Source organism: Ziziphus jujuba, chromosome 8 (genome assembly GCF_031755915.1).
Source record: "Ziziphus jujuba cultivar Dongzao chromosome 8, ASM3175591v1".
NCBI classification, from domain to species: Eukaryota; Viridiplantae; Streptophyta; class Magnoliopsida; order Rosales; family Rhamnaceae; genus Ziziphus; species Ziziphus jujuba.
Genome location: NC_083386.1, coordinates 19,338,657 through 19,363,580, shown reverse-complemented (window position 1 = coordinate 19,363,580; position 24,924 = coordinate 19,338,657). Strand labels below are relative to the sequence as shown.

Below are 24,924 nucleotides of genomic sequence, written 5' to 3'. Positions count from 1 at the left end.
ATGGTAAACAATAAGATGAAAGTTTCGAGCTTTACAATGCATATGCATTAAAGATTGGTTTTAGCATTCGCAAAGAAAGGGTCATGAATTTTACCAATTCAAAGAATAGACGTTCTCGTGAATTTTTGTGTTCTAAAGAAGGTTTTAAGTTAGATGGTGATTTTGTTGAGGAGAAAAAAACAAAAAGATTAGAAACTAGAACTGGTTGTAAAGCTTCTATTTGCTTCCTAAATGAAGATGGAGCTTGGAAAGTTGTTTCATTTATTTCGGAACATAATCATGAGCTTGCAAAGCCATCGGAAAGAAATTTATTAAAATCTGGCCGTTGTATTTCAAAACCTAAGGCAAATATCATAGATTCCATGGTCAATGCCAGAATAAGGACGAATGATGCCTTTTCATACCTTGCAGAAGAAGTAGGAGGCATTGAAAATGTTGGATTTACAAAGAGAGATTGTTACAATTATGTTAGTAAGCAAAAAATGATGGTGATTAGTGCTGGAGATTCTCAAAGTCTAATAAATATTTTCAAGGCAAGACAAGTTGAAGATTCCATGTTTTTTTACACTGTTCAAGTTGACCAAGAAAACAAGATGACAAATTTTTTTTGACGAGATGGAAGATCACGAATTGATTATCACTGTTTTGGAGATGTACTTGTTTTTTATACTACATACCGCACCAACAAATACAATTTAATATGTGCACCATTTGTTGGTGTCAATTATTATTGGCAAAATGTGATGTTTGGTTGTGCATTCTTATTAGATGAGACAACTTCTTCATTTGAATGGTTATTTAAATCATTTTTGGAGTCAATGGGAAACAAGCAACCAATAACAATTTTTACAGATCAAGACCAAGCAATGTCAAATGCTATAGAGAGAGTATTTCCTAATACACGACATCGTCTATGTCAAAGGCATATTTCAAAGAATGCTCCATCACATTTGGGGGAATTAAATACAAATTCTGAGTTTAAGTATTTGTTTAATAAGTGCCTCAAAGGTTGTGATACAGAATTGGAATTTCAACAAAATTGGGATAAAATGATTCAAAAGTTTAACCTTAAAGATCATAATTGGCTTAACATGTTATATAGGGTGCGAGCCAAGTGGAGTACTGCATTTAATAAGGATATCTTTACAGGTGAAATTAAATCTTCCCAGAGAAGTGAAAGCACAAATAATGTTTTAAATGGCATAGCTAACAAGACTATAAGTCTAACCAAATTTGTGATTGCTTTTGAAAATGTGGTGGCTGGAATGTGTTCTTTAGAGATGAATGAGGATTTTCGATGTAAACAAGGTGCACCTATAAAAGCAGTGAAAAAAAAGTGGAATTTTGGATCATGCGTCTCAAATGTATACTTGTAAAATGTTTAAAGTTTTTGAAAAAGAGTTGCTTGGAAGTATTGTAACAACATGGAAAGAAGTTGTTTCTAGTGATTCATTTAGTAAATTTGAAATATGTGAAGAAGGTAGTAAGAAAATATATATTGTGCACTTTACTAATGAATGTGAAGTCCCACATCAGGTGGCAAGGGGAACGAAGCACGCCTTATAAGGCGGTGTGGATAACTTTCCCCTACGATGTGTTTTGACAAAACCGTGAGAGCCGAGCCCCAAAGCGGACAATATCGCATGCGGATGGTCTGGACTGTTACAGTTGGTATCAGAATCAGTATCCCGATTGGAGTAACAGCTCAGACCACCCGCATGCGATATTGTTTGCTTTGGGCCCGACCCACATGGTTTTATTAAAACGCATCGCAAAGAAAAAGTATCCACACCACCTTATAAGGCGTGCTTCATTCCCCTTTCTAACCGATTTGGGACTTCACAATCCTCTCCCCTTAGGGTCCAGCGTCCTCGTTGGTACACCGATACACGCATGCGGATGGTCTGGACTGTTACAGTTGGTATCAGAATCAGTATCCCGATTGGAGTAACAGCTCAGACCACCCGCATGCGATATTGTTTGCTTTGGGCCCGACCCACATGGTTTTATTAAAACGCATCGCAAAGAAAAAGTATCCACACCACCTTATAAGGCGTGCTTCATTCCCCTTTCTAACCGATTTGGGACTTCACAATCCTCTCCCCTTAGGGTCCAGCGTCCTCGTTGGTACACCGATACACGCATGCGGATGGTCTGGACTGTTACAGTTGGTATCAGAATCAGTATCCCGATTGGAGTAACAGCTCAGACCACCCGCATGCGATATTGTTTGCTTTGGGCCCGACCCACATGGTTTTATTAAAACGCATCGCAAAGAAAAAGTATCCACACCACCTTATAAGGCGTGCTTCATTCCCCTTTCTAACCGATTTGGGACTTCACAATCCTCTCCCCTTAGGGTCCAGCGTCCTCGTTGGTACACCGATACACCGATCTAGGTACTGACTCTGATACCAATTGTAACAACCCAGTCTACTGACTCTGATACCAATTGTAACAATCCAATCTACCAGCATGAGATATTTTCGCTTTGGACCTAGCCCGCACGGTTTTAAAAGGCCTCTTAAGGGAAAGAGATCCACACCCTCTTATAAGGCATACTTCGTTTCTTTTTTCAACCGATGTGGGATTTCACAATCCATTCCCCTTGGAGCCTAGCGTCCTCGCTGGCACATCGATTCGGATCTGGCTCTGATACCAACTGTAACAGTCCAGACCACCCGCATGCGATATTGTCCTCTTTGGACCTGGAGAATCCTCTTACAACCCAGCCTTCAAGGTTTTGAAAGGTCTTGTAAGAGAAATGTATCCACACTCACTTATAAGGAGTGTTTCGTTCCCCTTTCCAATCAGACCTTTTAAAATCTTGAGGGTTAGATTGTAAGAGGACAATATCTCATGCGGATGATCTGGGCTGTTACATGAATGTGGATCTGAAGTTATTGTTTCATGTTTTTGTAAAAAATTTGAATCATTAGGTATTTTGTGTTGCCATACCTTAAGAGTACTTAGCATAAAGAAACCTTAATTGAATTCCAAATCCATATATTTTGAAACGCTGGACAACAGAAGCCAAAAATGGGATTATGGATTATGAAGAAATCGCTAGTTCATTAATAAGTGAAAAGGATTTGAAGGTGGTTTGGTGTAATAATTTGATTCGTATTACAAGTAAATCTATCTATAAAGGTTTTGACATAGAAGTAGCAAGAAACATTTGTAAGAAAAAAAAAAACTTAAGCTTGAGGAAGAAATTGAAAGAGAAATTAAAAAGAACAAGCTTGAGGAGGATATTGATTTATGCGGTAAGGAAGTCAATAAAGAAAATGACAGTAATATAACACCAGTTTTAGATCCACCACAAGCAAAGCTGAAAGGCTTATCAAATTCTCGGCTCAAATACCATTTTGAGAAACGTAAAGTCAAGTCCACAAAGAAAGCTAGAAAGCTACAACTTCAGGTAAAAGTACTTTTCTTTGATACTTGAAATAGAAGTTGTAATATTATTTGTAATATATTTTAGATTGCATTATGCTTTTTGTATAATATATTATTTTTTAAATTTTTATAGGAAAAAAGAAGCAGCCAAGCCACTAGGCTGTAAACCATGTTGATAAATGGAATATCTCCCCTCATGTATCAATGTGGACCAGGCATTGATTATTAACTTATTAATTTTTTATTAGGTTATGAGAGTAATATTTATTAAATTCATAAATTGTTACTATTGCTATTATGATTTTTCACTTAGAATCAAAGCTATACAAGTGTTCCTTTTACAACCATGTTGCAAAGTGTTGATGGAGTATCTCATTTAAGTCGGGTAAACACTCAAACATATAATAAATATCATATTTTATATTTTATTATTTGTATTAATTTCAATATTTAAAATATTATTTTCAGGACTCATCTGCTCATCTTCCATCTCTATCATATCACTTTTCTCAGTCAAATCCAATATTGATGAATGAAGTAAGTCATTCTCCTTTTATATGTTGTACGTTTAATGACTATAGTTTTCTATATAACTTACGAGCTCATTTGGTGTTTTGATTTTATATTAGGGAATACTGTTCAAACCCGACAATACCTTTGACATCTCAAGAACTAGAATGGGAATGGGAAACTTTGACATTTTGAATGGAATGGAAAGCTTTTATCACAAAACAACAATACTGGAGAAATGATGCTATTTGATCAAGCCTTGAGCCTCTAAAGTTCCTTTGATGTTGACAAATAAATCGATTGTCTTATTTAATAGAAACTTACATCATTTTTGACAGATTATATAGATTTTTTTTTGTTTTTTTTTGTTTTTAATAATAATAAAGTTGTTTATTTGAATATTTCGTGATTGATTTGCTTGTTTCACCAATTTTTTACTTTTTTAGTTTGAATTCTTATTACGTTAGAGTTACATAGCATATTTTGTTTGTATAAGGGAAAGCTGGAAAGTAATGGGACATTACACACATAAATGAAATATGTAGCAAGCATATTGTGTCAAATTTATGGTGAAAAGAGTGTGGGACAGGGTGTTTAATATGGCTATGCTTTGATTAATAATGGAAGTCTCCTTGACAAATTTCGCCACATGAATTTTGTCACAAATCTTATTGCAATATCCTTGTAATATTATATTGTAAACATAACATCTATAAAACAAATCCTTACAAGTCTTAAAAGGATTGTTGAGGTTCTAATTCTTTGTAAATATAACATCTATAAAAAGGATTGAAAACCATACATTCATAATTCAAAAACAGAGTATAACAGGTTTGGTTTTCATTCTTTGTAAAACGTTTCATTCTAAACATCCACTAAAAGTCCTCAGAGACTCAAAAACATATACTAAAGTTTCAAAATCAGGAACCAATATACCAAATTTTTCATCTTTTTGTAACATTACATTAGAAAGATAGCCACGAAAAAAATCCATTACAAAGACTCTAAAATTGTACACCTAGAATTCCTAACAAGAAACAACATGAACCAAATTAATTGATTGGGCAGCATCTAGCAGATTAAAAGACTTTGGCTTACCACTTGGAGAAAACTTTTTGGCAGTGACATGCTTCAACAAGAGTAGTGCTTGAGCTTCACAAGGTGGGTTTAGAAATCAAACTTGTGCATGTTCAAATGTTTAGGAATCTGCAGAAAAACTAGATATGTACTTAACTTTCAATATTATTGAGCAACGAAAAATATAAGAAATTAACTAATAAACATAAATTGGTATCCTAATGATATTTCCTCAAACAATAGAAATCATTCTCAATTCTTGAAAAAAAATAAAAATAAAATGATTCATTCCATGATTTGATAAGGGTCCTAAATTGTTTTGTTCATACTATAACAATTCTATTAGTAATTAGTTTTCTAAGAGCTATATAAGGATTTGAAGTTCATAACAATATTCTAAACTTATAATTTGCTCCATTTGCACCCTCTACGTGCTCATAGTTTAAGCATAAATCTTGTAATGACATTAATTTTCAAAAAATACAAAACCATTTGCCTATATGGATCGATGATGTTCAAGACAAAGTAAACAAAATCAAGCACTTATGATTTAACACAAGAGACAGTATTCAAATTGAGGGAATGATGTTGGTTTTGTGCTAAGGAGATAAACAAGTATGAATTTGTGTTTTGGCATATTGATGAGTAGAACTTAAAAATTTATTAAAAATAAAATAATAAACATAAGCCTCATCAATGTTAACTTACTGCCAGACTTGTGGAGGAGTTGTCAAAGAATTTTTACTAGCAAATTCTCCGAATTTGTATGTTTTAGATATAAATTATGATTAATTTTCCACTTTAGAGTAAATCCAATATGTAATTTGGTCCTTTTTTTTCTTTTTCATACTGTTCATGGCGTACAATTATTTATGCACTTTAGACAAAAGTATAAGTTGATTGTTTCATAACCAGTAACAGAAAGTGGAGTGGTGTTTTAAGAAACTCACTTTTTGCTGATGGTTTTCCAAGAAGCTGCAGAGGAAGAATCCATTGACATCTCCGAAACTGATTTGGCGTCGATCTGGTGGAAGGGCTTCATGAGGCAGAGGGTGACAACGAGAAGGCAGTAGAGGAGGGTGGTGAGGGTCATGGAGCCCACAAGGCCGACGGGATGTTGCGGGTGAAGTTCTTGGTTTCTTCGGCCATGGTGGTAATGGCGTCAAAGCCGCCTTTGAGAATGTAGAATGTAGAACTTGAAAATGATACCATAGTATAGGATTTCTATATGTTGACAAAGAGATTGGAATATCAATGAAAAAGGGGTAGAAATTGAAAACCCTAAGTAGAGGAAATTAAGACTTCGCCTAGGATGATGTAGATCTAGTGATTGGTGTGGACGACAAAAGATCAAATATGGAGGGAATAACGTGAAGATCTGATAACAAAAGACACAGGATTTCTATTTTTCTGAGCAGAAAAAATGACGTGGAGCTAAATGAAGGTGGAAGAAGAGCAAAAAGAAATAAAAAATAAAAAAAATATATAAAAGGGATATCGGAGGGTTAACGGGGTTAGCAATATAAAAAAGCTGAAGTGGATTTTTCAAATGGCTATGGTATATATGGCATTTTTTTATTGGTCATGTGCACCAATAAGGATTCCACTTTTGGTACACATTGCACACAGAAAAATTCCTCTTGCCTGTATATATGTTTTACAAAACTCTTATGTACAACTATGGTAATGATATATTATTATTCGTAGTTTCATGTTTTTAAAAGACAGAGAAAAATATTACCAAAAAATTAAAAAAATAAGAAAATTAAAAAATAAAAAAAATAAAAAAATAAAAAAAAGACAAAGGAAAATATCACCACGTAGCCTTGTCCTGCTGCATCCTTTTGAACTTATTAAAAATCGATAGTTCTTTTAGGTTTTTGCCCCCTTCAACGCTTTAATTAAAATTACTTTTTGATTATGTTTGATATAATTTTTGAAAAGCTAAAAACAATACTTAATATTCAAAAGTGTTTGAATAATTTTTATAAAGTGTTTCAGATCTTTAAAAACACTTTTAATTAAAACTAATGGATGATTGTCTTAGAAAGTATTTGTGAAAAAAATATAGAAGTAAAAGCTATATCATACTGTAAATTTGGATAATATAAAACATTTCTAGAATGACAATTTAATCAATAAGAAGTAATAGGATGTTTAGATAGTGGTAAAGTTAGTAGAAATTTAAAATTTTATAAAAAAGTAAAATTTTATCCTGTTTGGATAATTTTTAAGAGAAAAAATTTATGGGCTTTAGTGGAAAATAAATTTCATAATGTTGGTAACTAACAGAGAAAATAGATCCTACTAAAGAAGTGTCATTCTAAAATTCTCTGAGAAACCGATATTACATATTTTATTTAAATACAATTTTATCCTTTAATTTTAATATATAAATTTATTTAATTACTTGTAAGTCTTATTTTCCTCTATAATTAATCAAATACTGTAAAAAGAATCCCAAAAAAACTCATTCTCAATAAACTAAATCTAAAAAAACTAATTTTTAAAAATCAATTTTCTTTAATATTTTACTTTTTATCAAACACCCATAAGTGAATTGTTAGAAATTATATCTAACAAAATTCCTATACCACTCAGAAAATGGTCTGGCCCATTGTTCTTTTAATGTGCCAAGACTTGTACAAAGAGTCAAATAGGGAAATATATATATATATATATATTAATTATTTACTTAACAAGAAGGACTATATTCTATGAAATATGTTTTATTTTGGTATGTGGTATTTTTCTTTTTGGATATGGCTTGTATGGGTGTTTCATATTTAATTTGAACTTGGAATTACCATCCAAAAAAATTAGTTAATTTGCTGTACTTTAGAAGAAGAACAAATTCTCAAGAACAAAAATTCCCCCATTTTTCTATTTTATAATAAATAATTTTCATAATTATTGGATTTTCTGTTTGACGTTTTGGTTTACTAAATAAAACTATCGATAAATTAAAAAAAATTATATAAAATAGCTTAAAGTTCATAAGCAATGAAATCCAGAAATATACCAATAACTATTACAAGTATAGAGAAGGAAACTAGCTTTCATGGCCTAGAATAAAAACAATAAAAAATAAAAAATAAGTGTGTGGAACATTAAAAAGCTTGTATCCATAATCATATCATATAGATAAAGAGTAAATAGAAGTTAATATCATTTGAATTATATGTTAAGAAAAATCATTTTAATTGCCAGTACATTACTAGTCATAAAAGAAGCTTATTGTATGAATGCGTTTCCTTCTCATAATAAATAAAACAAGAAATTGGGCATCCATATAAACATTTCATGAATTGCATGGATAATGAAAAACCTAAAGGAGATATAATCAAATGAACAAAATTAAAGCATAAAGTTAATATGAATTTTAGATGGGCATATACTACTATTTATGATACTTTAAATTTATCATCATTAATAGGTTAAAATCTTAATCATATCTATGGAAAAATAATTATAGATGTATATATATATCGTCGATGAACATAAATTCATTATTCATGATTGTAAAGGTATACCTATCTCTATCTTTTTAACTTTTTATTGATGCAGAGAAAATAATAACTAAATAAATAAATAAATTAACCTTTTGTGAATTGTTGATGGATAAAATGGTTTAGCTTATGGTAGGAAAGTTATTCCAATTTGCAGCAGAGATCTGTCTTAAACTTGCATTAATGTCAATGACAATGGCTATACATATGCATTTCACTTATGCCACTCAAACATGAAACAAAGTAACAAACAACAAATAGATTTGTACACATTTTGTCTAACCTTTTAGGTACCTCCATCATTAATTTTGTAGTGTATGCAGAATGTATATGGAATTACATGTAAGAATGATTCACGCAAGAAAAAAAGTTATTAAGAATGTCTTTGAGCATATGAAGCCCAAATCTTAAAACAACCCAAGCACACTCTGATTGTGTTTGGTATAACTTCTGCTTCTTATAACTCTTCGGAAAAACATTTAACAATTTTTTAAAGAGAGATTCTAATCAAAGCCATTGAAATGTGTAGTTTCTCAAAAAGCTATTCAGAAGTTAAAAAAAATATACCAAACAGCAACTACGTACCTTAATCTCCCACTAAAGCGGAACTTCCAATCTCCCAGCCATTTGGATTTTCGGTTTCTAGTTTCCAGGAGTTTCGTAGTTCCGTAGGATCTTCCTTAAACCTTCCTGAAAATTAGAGAAAGAGGTTAAAAAGAAAATGGAGCTTCTTTGGCATTTTGCTAATCCACCTTGAACCTACATACGTAGCTTAGCCAATTTGCTTCACATTCTCACGTTGGAAAATGGTGAACAAGCCTTCCAAGACCGAGAAGAAGATCGCTTACGATGCGAAATTGTGCCGTCTTCTGGATGAGCACGGCCAGATACTGGTTGTGGCAGCTGACAATGTGGGGTCCAACCAGCTTCAGAACATAAGGAAAGGTCTGCGCGGGGACTCGGTGGTGCTGATGGGCAAGAACACCATGATGAAGCGTTCTATCAGACTTCATTCTGAGAACACAGGCAACAAAGCCTTCCTCAATCTTATTCCCCTTCTCGTTGTATGTTTTTTGACTTTGGTTTGGTTTTCCCCATTTCTTGGTTTGATTTGGTTTGGACCATGTGGTTGGTTTTAATAAATGTTGGTTTACAGGGAAATGTAGGTCTGATTTTCACAAAGGGCGATTTGAAGGAAGTTAGTGAAGAGGTTGCCAAGTACAAGGTAATCATTATTGTAGTCATCTTGTTTATAATGTTGTAGTTTAGGATTTACATTTTGCTAGCTAAGTTGTTTCGTTGAGTGTTTTTACTAAAACTGAGATGGATACATGTTATAATATCAAATTGTACTTTTTTTGCTTTTCTGAGTGCAATCGTATGCGAAACTTTTTTTGACAAATATAAAATTCTTATTCAGGATTAAGCTTTTTAGCCTTCCATATAATTGCAGAGTAGCTCTAGGCGTGTTTTGTTGTATGCTTGTGAAGGCCCATTTCTTTCTTTGGTGCTTCTTTCTCCACAATGTTTTGTACTTTGAGCATTTGAATTTTGATTTCTAGCTTGATATCTTTTGTTGCACGGTTCATTATCTCCGTATAAAGAAAGTGGTGTCCAAACTTAATTTTAACTTCGTCTTTTCAATTTTCAGTTAATCTAGGAGTGAGTGTGCTCTCTATGCAGTAACATTTGGTGGATAAAAGCAAATTACATTTCCAAGTGCCCTTTTGTTTATGGATTTTTTTTTTCTTGCTTTTTGCTTAATTTTTATAGCTCAGATCTTCCAAAATTAACAGGTTGGAGCTCCTGCTCGTGTCGGTTTGATTGCTCCAATCGACGTTGTTGTTCCTCCTGGCAACACTGGGCTAGATCCTTCTCAGACCTCTTTCTTCCAGGTTTGGTGATCTACCCTGAAAGTAACCAGAGAAGTTCTCTATGGTTTAAGAAGATATGACTTATACTCCCTTCACATTTTTAGGTGCTTAACATACCCACCAAAATTAACAAGGGTACGGTTGAAATTATCACTCCAGTTGAGCTTATTAGAAAGGGTGAAAAGGTTGGCTCTTCTGAGTCTGCCCTCCTTGCCAAGCTTGGAATTAGGCCCTTTTCATATGGTCTTGTTGTCCTGTCTGTTTACGATAACGGTTCAGTCTTTAGTCCAGAGGTGCTTTACCTGTCTGATGACGACCTTGCACACAAGTTTGCTGCTGGTGTCTCCATGGTTACCTCATTGTCATTAGCCATTTCTTATCCAGCCATTGCTGCTGCACCACACATGTTTGTCAATGGCTACAAGAATGTTTTGGCCACTGCTATTGCCACCGAATATTCCTTCCCACAAGCAGACAAGGTTAAGGAGTACCTTAAGGTATTGTGCCTTTCTTGTTAATGGTTTAATCATTTTTGTTCTGTTATACATTTATACATATTTTGCTGCAGTTGCTTTTCAAAGCAGATTGTGATGGTATTTGAATAATTATACATATGGTGGTTGGTGTCAATGCAGGATCCCAGCAAGTTCGCTGTAACTGCAACAGCAGTTCCTGCTGCCAACTCCGGTGCTGCCCCCGCTGCCACCAAGGAGGAAGAGAAGAAGGAAGAACCAGCAGAAGAATCAGATGAGGACATGGGCTTCAGTTTATTTGACTAAAAGTTTTATGTTTTTGATGGTTCAAACTTTAGGATGGTTGATGTTAGCAGTCGCTTGGTAAAATTTTGTTTCGTTGTGTTGGAGAGTTCTACATTAACCTTTAACACTTTTCTGAAGTGGGGATAACTAGGTATTCTTCCGAAATTTCTTCGAGGATCTATAGATACTAGCACGGAATAAAGTTGCTCAGCTAGATTAATCTCCGCGGCTTCACTACTCTACACTAAAGCGATTTAGTTCTACCAGCAGCCTACTAGAGGACAGGCTCACTCTAGGACTTCTTTGTGGATCTTAAATATATCTTTCTAATCATACTTTGATAATAAGTTTTAATAACCATTGTAGTGACAAATAGTTAGTAACATGTTCCATATTCTCAGCGGAAAAACCATATTATAAGCAGAAATTTTATCTTATAAATTCGTAATAGCCAAGGAAAAAAAAGAAAAAGAAAGAAGAAGAAGCAACTTTTAAACAATTTCATGTTGATCTTATAAACCAGAATTTCCAAAAGCTATTATAATCAGTCCACAAGGCACTAGTAAAGCTTCATCGGCACAGGGAATACAGCCTAAATTCCTGTACTAGTCCATCTATAGGGCAGTAAGCATATTGGTCAAAAGCTTCATTGGCACAAGAAGCGAAGCCTAAACTCCTGCACGAACGTTATGTAGGAAATTCAATTTCATTTTTATCCAACTGGGGAAGTTTGCTGCGGCCACAAAACAGCAATCCGTTTAGCAACTTTGTTTTTAAAGCTTAAACTAGCAATTGGAGAACCAAAACGAAAAGCTTAACCAAAAATGAACAATCAAATCTTCACCGACCTAGAATACAAGATCTTTGCTTCAAAGTACTTAACCGAGAATTATCATGGCAACCAAAATGTAAACTAAAACCATAGCTTTGTAATGCCAAAGGGAAAAAAATTCCACACAAGATGATCTGAACATATCTGCATTCAATTAAACTTTATGCTTGGTCCAACGAAAACATCTTAGTATGCAAAACAAAAGGGGAGCAATTTGGAAAATTACGAATCAGAAATTAGTTATAAAGAGTTTTGAAAAATCTTTATCCAGCATACTAAACAAACAAAACTGGCTCAACTCTAAAACAAACAAGACATTTAACTTCGGTTCATAAGAACAAATGTAGATCCCCCATGTGAACAAATTTCTTGCATTAAATCCAGAGGAACTGCAGAGAAAACAAAATGAAAATAATGTTAAAATGGAGGAAGAAATACAGCTAACCTGCAGAGCAAGCATCTAAATTCTAGACAGTTTAAACAACCAGAACAAAGAAAAATCTAAATCCTAGACAATGAAACCAAGAGTCTCCCACATGCAAAAAGATTCATACAAGGTGCTTCAGTGATCTAGGATGAATCGATTAAGTGAAAATATTAGACAAAATACTGTCAGAAAACAAATCCAAGCTACAAACTATGTTAACCAGAAATCGTTAAAGGACCACAAAATGGAAAAAATCAAGCAAGCAACCAATTTGTAAAAGCAATAACAAAAGCATAATGATAGCATTTGAATTACTAACAAGTTCCATTCCATGTCAACAACCAATCACCAATAAAACCTCACGAAAATGCAAGTGTACAGCAAAATAACTTAGGCATATCAGGTGAACCCATGTAAAATAAAAAAAAAATTATTATATACTCTGGCTATGACCAGTTCTCGTGGTATACTTAACATCAAACTCTGATAGAAAGCTCAGATGGAAACATTTTTTACGATGTCTCGATAACACTAAGAGTAGAATCATACAGGAGATCATCAACAACAATAACTTGAAAAAAATGACATAAGAATCCTGAAAAAAAAAAAAAAATACCAAACAACCATTGGAAACTTGCATGAAAGGTCTACATTACAAAAGCCACCTATTACAGAAACACACGGTAGATCACACACTACCATGGAAAATACAATGCACCCAACTCCCTAACAAGACTGCAGAGCTTTGCATTCAAAGCAGAACCCTTAACCTATATACATTTTTTTCTTAACACATATACTGAGCAAATTCACAGCAAAGGTATAAACACCAGTATGAAAATTTTAAAATAACAAGGCAGACAAATTGAACAAAAACGATAACAAAACAAAAGTGAGAAGGTATCATAAAAATATAAAAATTAAAAAAAATAAAGAAGGATTACCTTAAATATTGCTGGGATACATGAATACTCTTACTCTAGCACCCTTCAAAGATAGCAAAGAGAACAATCAAAAACCCATTTGCTAAAAAGAGAAAATAAATAAACAAATAACAAATACGAAATTTCCATAGAAAAATACCATAGATTTAGGAGGCAGATTGGACTTGAACTTAGCACGGACTACTCCACTGTTTCCATGAGGCCTGATGACTTTGCCCCAAATGCAACGATAATGGGTTCCATTCTTCTTCACCTTGGCCTTGTAAATGTACGCTAATCGCTTACCGGCATACCAAGCAACTTCCTCCTTGGTGTTCACTCCCTCGATCTGAAGAAGGGACGTGTTTGGATATTGGTTGGACTTGGACCTTAACGAACATCCAAACAAACACATCAAATTCGTATTTCTCAGAAAGTAATTCAGAGAAAATGATAATAACACAAAGAAAAAAGAAATTACCTCTTGTAGCCGAGGATTGTTCCTCTGACGTAGAGTCTGGAAAAAGCATTAAACTGAAAAAATTAGCAAGTATAAATATGATAAACAGACTTCAACGAAATGTAGAATACAAGCTTATATAGGCCGGCGAGAGAAAATGGGGCTCGGATCGCAGACCTGACTCTTTCTCCTTGGCGTCCCTTTACCATCTTCGCCGACGATCTCGAGCTTTTGCTCTCGCTCACTACACAACAGAGGACGACAACGCTGCGAAGTAGAACCCTAAAAACCCTAATTTCGCTAAATGCAGGTATTTATACTGCCGCCGAATGGGTAAGGCCCCTCTGCCCAGAGCCCGGCCCAAATGCTTTTCATAATAAATATTGCATATGTGTATTTTTTAAATTTTAAATTTTGTTTTTTCAAAAAGTTCTATTCTATTTTTATTATAAAACCTGTTACCTTTTCTTTTTCTCTCTCTAAAATATAAATGTTTTTAAAGAAATTAGACATATATTATTTTAATTATCGTTGTTTTTCTGTCTAATAATAAATATACAACATTTAATATGGACAATAAAACAATATAATAAGTATGAAATAAGCCTTGTGAGAAAATTACATAAATAGTGGCAAAAGTTATAATGATTTATAAAAAATGAAAATAAAATAACATTAAAAAAATAAAAATTTCTATATAAGACTCATCTTGAAATTTCACTCTTTTATATATATTTTTTTCTTTTGAAGAAAGAAAGCCTATATTTTGATAATGTACGATTAAGTGGTGCTCTAAATAACTATATCTACAATGTCAACTCATTATCTTTAATTTTCAATTTGACATTTAAATTTCTTTTGACTATTATTTAATTATTTCAACATATAAAAAGTTATTAATTAATTTACTTAATTTAAATATTTACTCTTTAATATCATAAGTCTGCAACATTATTAATATTTGTTGTTCGATTTGGCTCCTTTTGAGTCAACCACTTAATTGATACTCTATGTTTTGAATCTTCTAAAGCAAAATAAATAAATAAATAAAATAAAAATCTGTATAGCCTTAATGGATCATATTTTACAAAAAAAGAAGGAAAAAAAAAAAAGAATGCTTACAAATTTCTATGTCTAGATATTAATAGGTCATATATATATATATGTAGAGCTTTTACGGTGCGGACTATCTGCATGTAAATCGTATTCAAAGCTGATACTTTTTTAAAAAAACATCAACTTTGTTGTATACAGTATACACATACATAGTAAAATCGATATTTTTTATTTTAGATGCGGTCTACACCGTAAAATTACTATATATATATATATATATATATATTTCAAAAGTTACTCAGGTAAAAATTCAGCCTTTATAGTTGGATCTGAGAGTTTCTCAAATCAGAAAATCTTATTTTGTAATTATTAGACATCATTATTGTAGTTTTGTTGGAGAAAAAATAGAATATTTAGAAGGTTAATTTGGTATATTAAGTCTCCCCACATGTATTTTTTGCATGCATAAGAGAAATAGAAGCTAAGCAGAAATATGAGACACAAAAAATATCACAAACACAGAGTATGCCTCGGCTGATATTCCGCTTCCATTTTCATTTCAAAACCAATAGAACAGGGAAAAAAAAAAAAAGAAAAAAAGAAAAAAGCTTAATTAACAAAGAAAGAACATAAACAAATTAACCAAAAGCAGCTTGGCCATTAACCTCAAGCTTCCATTCAATACCATACCATTCACGCCCATGCACACTTTTCTTTCTCTTTCTTCCGTCCTTTTGTTCCCCATTTTCCCGTGTTTTCTCTCTCGTTTTCCTCCATGCCAAGCCCTGGCGGAAAACCACGCCGAGAAGGCCCCATGTCACCTAGGCCTGCAGGAAAATCACGCCTAGAAGGCCCCGTGTCACCAGGACTTTTTCAGTTCTCAAGGAGACGAGTTTTTGAAGCTTCGGAAGTCTTCAAGTCCGACATGAAGCCTGCCACGTTGTTCCGTCGGAAAGTTTTAAGGCCGGGACGAAGGCTTTTTGGAGTGTTGATGGTGTTAGCTTTCTTGTCTTTGCTGGCTAAGTTTGCATTGATGAATATGCTTCAAGGTCAGATAACTAGCAGGGAAATTACTGGCTTGGTTCAACCTACCCTTCAGGACATTTCAATAAAGCAACAAGATGTGGTCAACAAAATGACAATGCAGCAGCGGCTCAATGATGTTGTATATATATACATTCTTATTATCATGAATATAGATCTGCACTCTAAAAGTAAAAATTATACAACATGGATTTTGATATTAGTCGTTGTTTGATTTGTGGTAGTCAGACTCCTGAAGTATGGATGCCACCCAACAGCAAAAATTACCAAAAATGCATCAGCCAATCCAACAAGGAAAAAAGTATGTGACCAAAATATCAGCTTCTGCTTTTTGTCATGTATATTCACATAAATTAACCTACTTAGCATGCATCTTTCTGAAATTTCATGTTTTTTCATTTATTGCAGGTAGGGGAAATGAAACAAATGGATATATTCTATCACATGCCAATGGAGGTTTGAATCAAATGAGATTCGGGGTAAGGATTAGCACTTTTTTATATACAGTCGTATTTTGTTTGACGACATGGGTAATAGATGGTCAAACACCTAATATAAACCTAGTGATATCGTCCATCACAGAAAAATAATTGTAACCATTTCATGAGATTTTTTTTTTTTTTTTGGCTGAATGATTGAAACTGTTGCAGATAAGTGACATGGTTGCAATAGCAAAGATTATGGATGCTACTTTGGTTTTTCCTTCTTTAGATCATAAATCTTTTTGGATAGATTCAAGGTGAGAGGAATTTTAATATTACCCGTATTCGTCAACAAAATTGTGGTAGTTAGATATGATTTTAATATGCCAAATGTAGGCTTATCCAATGATGACCATTATTACTTTTATTTGTATATAATATATATTTTTTGACTTTCAATCTAAAATCCCACCATCCAATTATGTATAAATTAGGTAGATTAAGCAGTCTCAGTTAATTCACACTCTCACACCATTTGTTTTTTCTTTTAAAAAAAAAAAGAAAAAAGAAAAAAAGAAAAAAACCTCTTAATACTATTTATTCATTTGTGTTGTTAATCAACTACTAATTGATTGGTTTAGTGAATTCAAAGACATTTTCAACTGGAGGAATTTCATGGAAGTTTTAAAAGATGATATAAGAATTGTAGAGTCAATTCCGCAAGAGTTTGAATCAGTGAAGCCTCTTCAAAAGGCTCCAGTTTCTTGGTCAAAGGCATGAACAATATTATAGCTACTTTCGTAACTCTCTTTCAAAATTTCTAGTTTATATATTTGTTTTGGAATCTAAAAAATGGGTGGTTATCTCTTGCTGCAGCCCAGTTACTACAGAGGGGAAATACTTACATTATTAAAACGACACAAAGTTATCAAATTCACACATACCGATTCTCGACTTGCCAATAATGGTGTAGCTACATCGTTTCAGAGACTTCGCTGCCGTGCAATGTATGAAGCATTAAGGTTTAACAACGAAATTGAAGAGCTGGGAAAGAAGTTGGTACACAGACTAAGGAACAATAGCACACCCTACATTGCTCTTCATTTAAGGTGTCTTTAACATTTTTTTTCTTCATGAACACTAAAATATTGGTTGGCTTTTAAAGATGATTATAAAAATATGTTTTTATGTCAAATTACAAAGTACGCATTTGATAAACTTTCTATCATAAATATAAATATACGGTTAATAAACCTTCTTCTTAGAGTAACAATACAAATGAATCATAACTTTTGTGACCTTCTGTGTTAAAATAGAAACGAATTGATCATTCGTAATGCATGTAACCTACAAAGAAAATATTTGATGGGATCCAAACACAGGATTATTGCCTAAAAAAATAAAGGTTTTGCTACCAGGTTGTCCTTGATTTCAAGTAAATATGGTTTGCTAGTAAGGTAAAGATATGTGACAACAATTGCGTTCAACTTAAACCAAAAAATACTAATACAGGCCTTATTATACATCATAATATACTTGATGAAAAAAATGATTTTATATGTACTTATCCATGAATTTTGCTAACTTGCATCCATATTATAAATTGCAGATATGAAATGGACATGCTTGCATTCACAGGCTGCAGTCACAATCTGACCAAAACTGAGAATGAGGAGTTGAAAAAAATGAGGAAGGAAACCGCTCATTGGAAGGTGAAACACATCAATGGCCGACAGAAGAGACTGCAAGGGAGTTGTCCCATGACCCCAAGAGAGGTTGCTATGTTTCTTGAAGCACTTGGATTTCCTTCAAATACCAAAATTTACATAGTTGCAGGGGACATTTATGGTCAAGATGGGATCAGACCACTGGAAGCCAAGTATCCTTATTTATTTTATCACTCTAGTTTAGCAACAGATGAAGAATTACAGCCTTTCAAGCAGCGCCAAAATCAACTTGCTGCATTAGACTACATTGTAGCTGTAGAGAGCGATGTTTTCATTTATTCCTACGATGGAAACATGGCCAAAGCAGTTCAAGGTCACAGGAGGTTCGAAGGTTTCCGAAAAACCATCAACCCTGACAGGTAATTTAGTCTTTCAATAATGCTATGAACACCAAATTGTTTACCAAATGCCATGACAAAATGACTGTCTCATTATTTTATTGGCTTATCAGTAAAGTAATACACATCATCTTGCCATATTACTCGGAATCTATAGCACTCTATTAAACTTTATATCACAAAATATTGAGATGGCTATGGTTTATGTGGTAATTACTTTATGGTTATTATGAATATCATTTTTACTATTGAAAATGGCGGTCTTTGTGCAGACAAGGATTAGTGACACTGATAGATAAATTGGACAAGGGTTTGATGAATTGGGAAACATTTTCATCAAATGTTAAGAGCCTACATGCAAATAGGACTGGAGGACCATATCCTAGACGTGAATTAATGTCCCCGAAATTGGAGGAGAACTTCTATGCAAATCCTCTTCCAGGATGTATCTGTGAGAGGTCCAAAGAGCAAACCAACAGTGATACAGGTGAAAATATGTAAAGTAGGAAGCTGAAAGACGCCAAGCATTATGGGAAGAGCAGGAGTCGACTTGAATATGGTTCAAACTATATAGTATGCAAAAACCCATTGCTTCAGGGTAGCTATGCAAAATGTATATAAAAGCATTTTTAGCAGATTGAGGCAGCCAATGAGTTTTTCTTAATTTTGGTGTACATTTTTTGTAAGGTAGAAGGAAAATTTTAACCTTATATACAAATTTTGGATAAGTAGAAGGCAATTTATAAAATCTTGTACCATATGAACTACACAGTCTGAGGAGGTTCTGTTCCTATTTTCAAGGCATATTTGCTGTAATGAATCAAAGAACTTTTTTTTTTTTTTTTTTTTTTTTCGATCCAGAACTCATCAAGTGACGTCATGTCAAAAACCAGGAATACAAAGAGAAGGTAGAGAGATGGTAAGGAAAAGTGCAACTACTCTGTCATAGAATTGAGAACACATCAAGGTCAAAGAAAATGAAAAAGACAGGAGCTGTGCCTAAGAAAAAAAGATGACGAAGAATAAAGAATACAAGAGTTAAATACAAGAGTTAATTCAACAAGTACTTCATGAATTCCCTAACAGGTTGTTCAATGTATCAAGCTTCAAGTATGAGTACATATATACATTCTCAGTCGTATTTAAGTAATTGTATCATTTCTCTCTCTTTAACTGTATATTCATTCACTTGTTCTTGGATAGATATTTAATTAAGAGTTGGAAGATATTAAACACAGGTATTGATTAAAATTAGAACTGGTATTATATAGAAAATGACTATTACAACTTTAACTATTCCTAAGAGACAAAACCTAATTTGATACTTAAAATTTGATAATTAAATTCACAGATTATAGTATTACCTTGTCATCAAGGAGTAGTGATATCCAACCACTTTTGATCCTTGATAGCAGCCCTTCATTTTGCTCCTGCAATGTCTCTCTGTTAGATGATCGTTTCTATCTCCTCTCCTCAGTCATGGGATATTATTTCTTTTGTAGTTTCAAGTTGTCTCAAGGATCAATTTTCTAAAATAAGAATCCAAATTAACAATGAAACTCAAAACCTGAATTTTTATTACTCCAACATATCCATTGCAAAAATGATTCTTTTCGGAAGGAAATATAACAAATAGTCGTTAATTGTCAAAAGGATGACACAAGAATTTAAGTGACATTATCCAACAATGACAGCAAAGAGTGGAAAGTTTTCATATAGCTTTAATTCATTTCCTCTGGTCATGTAAAAAGGCAGCAAAGCCTCAAATGTACAAAATAAGAACCATGAACATACTGTCTATATCACTAAGACCACTAAAGAAATAAATCACTCTACTTAAATATTTAATCATCCTGTTCTTCTTCATTTTTTTTTTTTTTACTTTTCTTTTCCTGTGAGGAAATTACAGAGAGAAATGTATAAAAATAAATAAATAAATAAATAAAACTTGAGTGACAACACTCAATCCATTCAACTATACCAGTCAAGAAAGAGAATTGAAAAAGTAAGTACAAAAAGAAAAAGCAAAAGAAAGGTCCTGCTGCTGCTATTCCGCTGAATAGCTTGGGACAGCTCTTTGTTACCAAGCTCTACATTCGTTGTAGCTTCAACGGCCTGTTATCGAAAAAGAAACAATAAAAAGAGCACATAAGATTGATATAAAATGCAGCAGCAGATGCATATCCAATTACTTGACAATGAGTTTCTGACAGAGACCAGCCAAAACAAGCTATTTCTAACATGATAAAATGCACAACCACAAACTGATGCTCTGCATGCATGATTATATACCGTTAAGAGTGCTACTCTATATAGAGAGAATGGATGCCTGATAAAAAAATATTAAGTACCATCAAACAAGCTAAACAAAGTAAACAGAACGGAAAACACAAAGGCTCAGAGCTAAAGATTATCTAATATATATATATATATATATATATATATTTTTTTTTTTTTCTTTTGAGATGCAATGCTTTAAATGTCAGGAATAATATTCTGTTTGACGAATTTTAACATACATTTACAGCGAGATTCTGTCATGGGAAGGTAACATGCAACTCTATTGTCCAATCCAAAGGGAAGAAGTGAGTGAAAGGAAAAAAAAAAAAGATAAAGAAAAAAGAGCTAGACTAAAAATCAATGGGGAATGATTGCAATAAATCCAGAGTTCAATTTAGAATAATTTCAGACAAAAAAGAGAGTGCAACCAGCAAATAGAAAGAAGGAATAAAAGATTTTTGGTTGAGCATGTATCTGACCTGCTCATACAATTGTTCTATTTGTTGAGCTTGTTGCAGAACATGTGTGGACATGAGATGATTCAAAGCAGACATCTCCACCATCTTAGTTTCGGTTTCTTGAACTGCATCAAGCATACTTGTAAGCTCTACCTGCCAATCAAGAACAACCTTAATTTTAAGAAAACCTCAAAGTAATTAAACAAGTGAGAATTAAAAGCAGGAATGGAACAACATGGAACAAAAAAGTAAAACTTTACTGAGAGCCACCATTCTGCTTACCTGAAGGGCACGTGTTTCATCATCCAAGAGTTGCTGCTGGACTTTTAAAGGTTCAGGTTGAAATTGATCAGGTTCCCTGAGCTCTAAATTGTTTGATTTAGATGTATCTGCAGAACTTGAATTGGTAATCCGGTTAAATTTTCTTCTAGGCATTGCTCTACTAATGGCGTCTTGGAAGCGTATAGCTCTTAGCTTATCAAACTGTGCTGTAACTGAATGAAGTCTCTCAGTTAAACTCAAAACCTGTAGTTTAAGAGAAGGGAAAAAAGAAATAGTTTTTTTTCATGTAGGAATATGAAATTCAAAAATAAGTTCAAGAATAAAAGCCACCCAATAATATGGGTGAGAAAAGAACCCAAAAAAGAACACGAACTGGCTAGCTTGCCATAATCAACACAAGAACTCAATTAGGGTGATGAAAAGGAGGGCTTCTACCATCAAGTACATAGGCAAATTGCAATATACAAAAATATGAAGAACGAAATTAATAAGAATTAGAAAACAATCATACCACCCCATGTTTATGTGCTATAGTGTCAGCATTAGATTTGTCCCTAATACCAAGCCAGCCCTTCGAATTTGCTTCTTCATCATTTATGCTGTTTTTGAGAATGTCAATTTGCTCTTGACATGCTTTAATGAAAGCACTGACCTGCATATAATTATATTAGCATAAGCAATTAAATTCGTCCAGAAAACATGCATCTTAATTTGTTACTATAAACAAAGAACTCACTCAGTAAAATAAAAATTTATACTAAACTTAGTGATCTACCTATTGTACTTCCACATAGAAGCAAAAGAAAACGTATCATCCAGACACTTCCACTGAAGGATGAGATAAAGTAACCTCATAGAAACTGACACTGATTCTCAAGAAACATACTAAATCACTTCAAAAGCCAAATCAAACAGCGTGAACACAAATGTAGTAAAAGATCCAGTTATTAATTATTTTGCGATTCACTTATGAATTATTTTGACGAGTGATCCAAGGCATACACTCTCTTAGGCACTAAATGGTACTTAATCAACAAATTAGATTTTTCCAAGGGTTTTATCTATCTGCGTTGGCAATTAAAGATATCAAAACCTCAAAACAGAAATGTATCATAAAAAAAGTAAAAATAAAAAAATAAAAAAAATTATACCCAATTTAATCAAAGTATAAGATTTGAATTGAAAAATTCCAACATCGTTAAACATGTCATTTAGCAATGAGATCAAATTATGCGGTACGACTTACTTCATGCTCAATGCTATCTCTCTCCTGCTCAGTGGTGCGATGCAGATCCACATAGTCCTTACGATGTTTCAACATAAACTGTTCTAGAGCTCCAATACTTTCAAGCTAACTCAAGTAAGAAATTGTATTAAATTTCACCAATAATTTATAATTTTCTTTTAAAAGCAATTTCGTATAGAGTAAAATTGAAAAAACAGTGCAAAGGCTAAGATTGGCGTACCGTTTTCAGAGCAGCTCTTGTGAAAGGCGATCTTTGGCGTGGCTTGTGGATGATGAAATTTGCCAAAATGGCTGCCAATTTGGACTGCCAAAACCCAAACGATAATTTTTTTCCATTGCGACAAAAACCCTTTTCATGGATTATATGAAAGAATTCAAAAAGCTCAGCGAAACCAAACCTCGTCGTATCCCGAAGAAATGGCAGTTTGCCGCACGGCGTCTTTGAAATCTTCGGTCCGGTCTCTGACTTTGGCCATTTGTTGACAGTAGTTAAGCAGCAAGGAATCAAAAACCAACCCTAATTAGCCACAAATCCAAATCCCTGTTTCCTCCACAGAGATGAGGGAAAAGAAACAATGAGGAAGTGGAAGAAAAGCAACAATTTTTTTTTTTTTTTTTTTATAATTATTATTCACTGTGGGTGATTGGTGAGAGGAAACGGCGTAAAAACTTCTTTTTTTTTTTTTTGGCGCTTTTCTCAATTTTTTTTTCTTCTTGTTTTGGGCGCCGGCGGGGGAGGGGAATATATATATATATATATATAGTTAATGTTGGAAAAAAAAAAAAAAGAAAATAAAACCTCACTTAAGCAAATAACCATAATAACCAAAAAATTATTCAAACTATACTTGTATGGGTACTCTATTTACGTTACAAAATTTAATAATAACATAACATTGAATATACACTTTTTTTTAATTCAATTTTTACAACCTACACCCCATATGTTAAACTTAATTAATTTTAAATAAAATTAAATTGATACACTATAAATTTTTACTATTAATTCTCTTTGAAATTGATAAACACCCTTCAATAGCCCTAATCCCCAAATTGATTTCAGAAGGGTTTGCCAATTATCCCATCTAGGGGTTTGCCAACCAACCAATCACATTAGAGTTGGTTGTGGCAATAGTCGATTTTGCATATTGTTTTGTTTTCTTTTGGATTAAATAATCTAATGGAACCGGTTACAATCAGTATACAAAATTTGAAGGGATACAAATCGTCTGAGTTATGTATATACCTATGATTTTGTATATTGGATGACTACTTTATGTATCATAGTTATGTAGTAGTATTGCTATTAGTGCTACATAGTATACTTTAATATTTACCAAATGAAACGTATTAATATACTATTAGTTAATATATTGATATAATTTATATATGCATAAGTGAATTCTGAAATTGATATAAAAAATAAACTAATTAAATAATATCACATCATTTTGTACACAAATTTAGTTAATATTTTGGTAACTTTATTATTTTTTATAGGCCTGGCAAAATGTCACATAATCTATTAACACGACATGAACCCGCACGATAATTTGTGGGTTTGGATCCACGATATTGGATTGGATCCATATTAATACCACCCAATAAAACACATTAAGAAAATAGGTGTTAATGGGAGGAACCCATTGGAACCCATTAAACCCATTAAACATATTGTAAATTTATTTTCTTACATAAGTGACAGCCAATTCAATTACATGTATATATATAAATATATAGTGATAACCACACAGAAAAGAACAGTACTGCACATAATGGAAATTTATATTTTTATAAGTCTATAGTATTTGTTTTCCAAATTATTAGTGCTATATGAGTTAAATATATAAACACATATTATAAGAGTGGTATATAAGATAAATGATCAATGACCATGGCTGAATCTATTTTTCACTAATTTCCAAATTTTTTATCATACTTTTATACGGAAAAAAAAAAGAAGTATAAAGATAATAATAATAATAATAATATATTTTTTGAATCAACATCATGTGCTAACATTAATTTATGTTAAATTAATACTATATTTGATTTTTCAAATATATACAGATGGATTCAATGTTAATGAAGACTCTATTGATGCTCCAACTAAAGTAGGTGCTACTATAGACAATACATAGAGCATTAGGGAAACTGATACAAAAAAGGAGACTAAGGGCTTAAATATAGGTAAGGGTGCAAAACGACAATTGAGATCACCTGCTTGGAATTTATTTGAGTTATTACCACTTGGTGAGGATAAAAAGAAACGTGCTAAGTGTAAGCAATGTGAAATAATATG

At 32.9% G+C, this 24,924-nt stretch overlaps 4 protein-coding genes and 1 long non-coding RNA gene across 7 annotated transcripts; 2 read left to right on the top strand and 3 right to left on the bottom strand.

Annotated features, from left to right (window-relative positions):
* Nucleotides 1-4,685: 4,685 nt before the first annotated feature.
* On the bottom strand, nt 4,686-6,716 carry LOC125421391 (uncharacterized). Its single transcript, XR_007239716.2, has 2 exons — nt 5,937-6,716; nt 4,686-5,126 (listed from the first exon to the last, which is right to left on the bottom strand). It is a non-coding gene; the product is annotated as an uncharacterized LOC125421391 (long non-coding RNA).
* Nucleotides 6,717-8,645: 1,929 nt separating this feature from the next.
* Nucleotides 8,646-11,494, top strand: LOC125421390 (large ribosomal subunit protein uL10). Its single transcript, XM_048470308.2, has 5 exons — nt 8,646-9,559; nt 9,652-9,720; nt 10,292-10,390; nt 10,474-10,866; nt 11,005-11,494. The coding sequence occupies exons 1-5, from the start codon at nt 9,302-9,304 to the stop codon at nt 11,146-11,148; spliced, it is 963 nt and encodes a 320-aa protein (XP_048326265.2). The 5' UTR covers nt 8,646-9,301; the 3' UTR covers nt 11,149-11,494.
* A 122-nt stretch (nt 11,495-11,616) lies between these two features.
* On the bottom strand, nt 11,617-14,090 carry LOC107413795 (large ribosomal subunit protein eL33w). 2 transcript variants are annotated; one of them, XM_048470310.2, is made up of 5 exons: nt 13,947-14,090; nt 13,791-13,826; nt 13,470-13,698; nt 13,331-13,373; nt 11,617-11,860 (listed from the first exon to the last, which is right to left on the bottom strand). In XM_048470310.2, exons 1-4 carry the CDS (start codon nt 13,976-13,978, stop codon nt 13,332-13,334), a joined length of 339 nt encoding a protein of 112 aa, XP_048326267.1. In that variant the 5' UTR covers nt 13,979-14,090; the 3' UTR covers nt 11,617-11,860; nt 13,331. The 2 variants fall into 2 exon arrangements, with proteins under 2 accessions (XP_048326267.1, XP_015877326.1); XM_016021840.4 differs by lacking the exon at nt 11,617-11,860 and adding an exon at nt 12,090-12,348 and having other exon boundaries at nt 13,947-14,087.
* Nucleotides 14,091-15,428: 1,338 nt separating this feature from the next.
* LOC107413790 (O-fucosyltransferase 19) lies at nt 15,429-19,296 on the top strand. 2 transcript variants are annotated; one of them, XM_025071299.3, is made up of 8 exons: nt 15,429-15,987; nt 16,098-16,170; nt 16,278-16,348; nt 16,520-16,608; nt 16,933-17,065; nt 17,168-17,400; nt 17,901-18,377; nt 18,629-19,296. In XM_025071299.3, the coding sequence occupies exons 1-8, from the start codon at nt 15,601-15,603 to the stop codon at nt 18,855-18,857; spliced, it is 1,692 nt and encodes a 563-aa protein (XP_024927067.3). In that variant the 5' UTR covers nt 15,429-15,600; the 3' UTR covers nt 18,858-19,296. The 2 variants fall into 2 exon arrangements, with proteins under 2 accessions (XP_024927067.3, XP_015877322.4); XM_016021836.4 differs by having other exon boundaries at nt 15,429-15,990.
* Nucleotides 19,297-19,719: 423 nt separating this feature from the next.
* Nucleotides 19,720-23,349, bottom strand: LOC107413789 (syntaxin-81). The gene is made up of 7 exons (XM_016021835.4): nt 23,021-23,349; nt 22,843-22,926; nt 22,623-22,727; nt 21,888-22,028; nt 21,377-21,619; nt 21,116-21,247; nt 19,720-20,471 (listed from the first exon to the last, which is right to left on the bottom strand). Exons 1-7 carry the CDS (start codon nt 23,096-23,098, stop codon nt 20,328-20,330), a joined length of 927 nt encoding a protein of 308 aa, XP_015877321.3. The 5' UTR covers nt 23,099-23,349; the 3' UTR covers nt 19,720-20,327.
* Between the last annotated feature and the right edge of the window lie 1,575 nt (nt 23,350-24,924).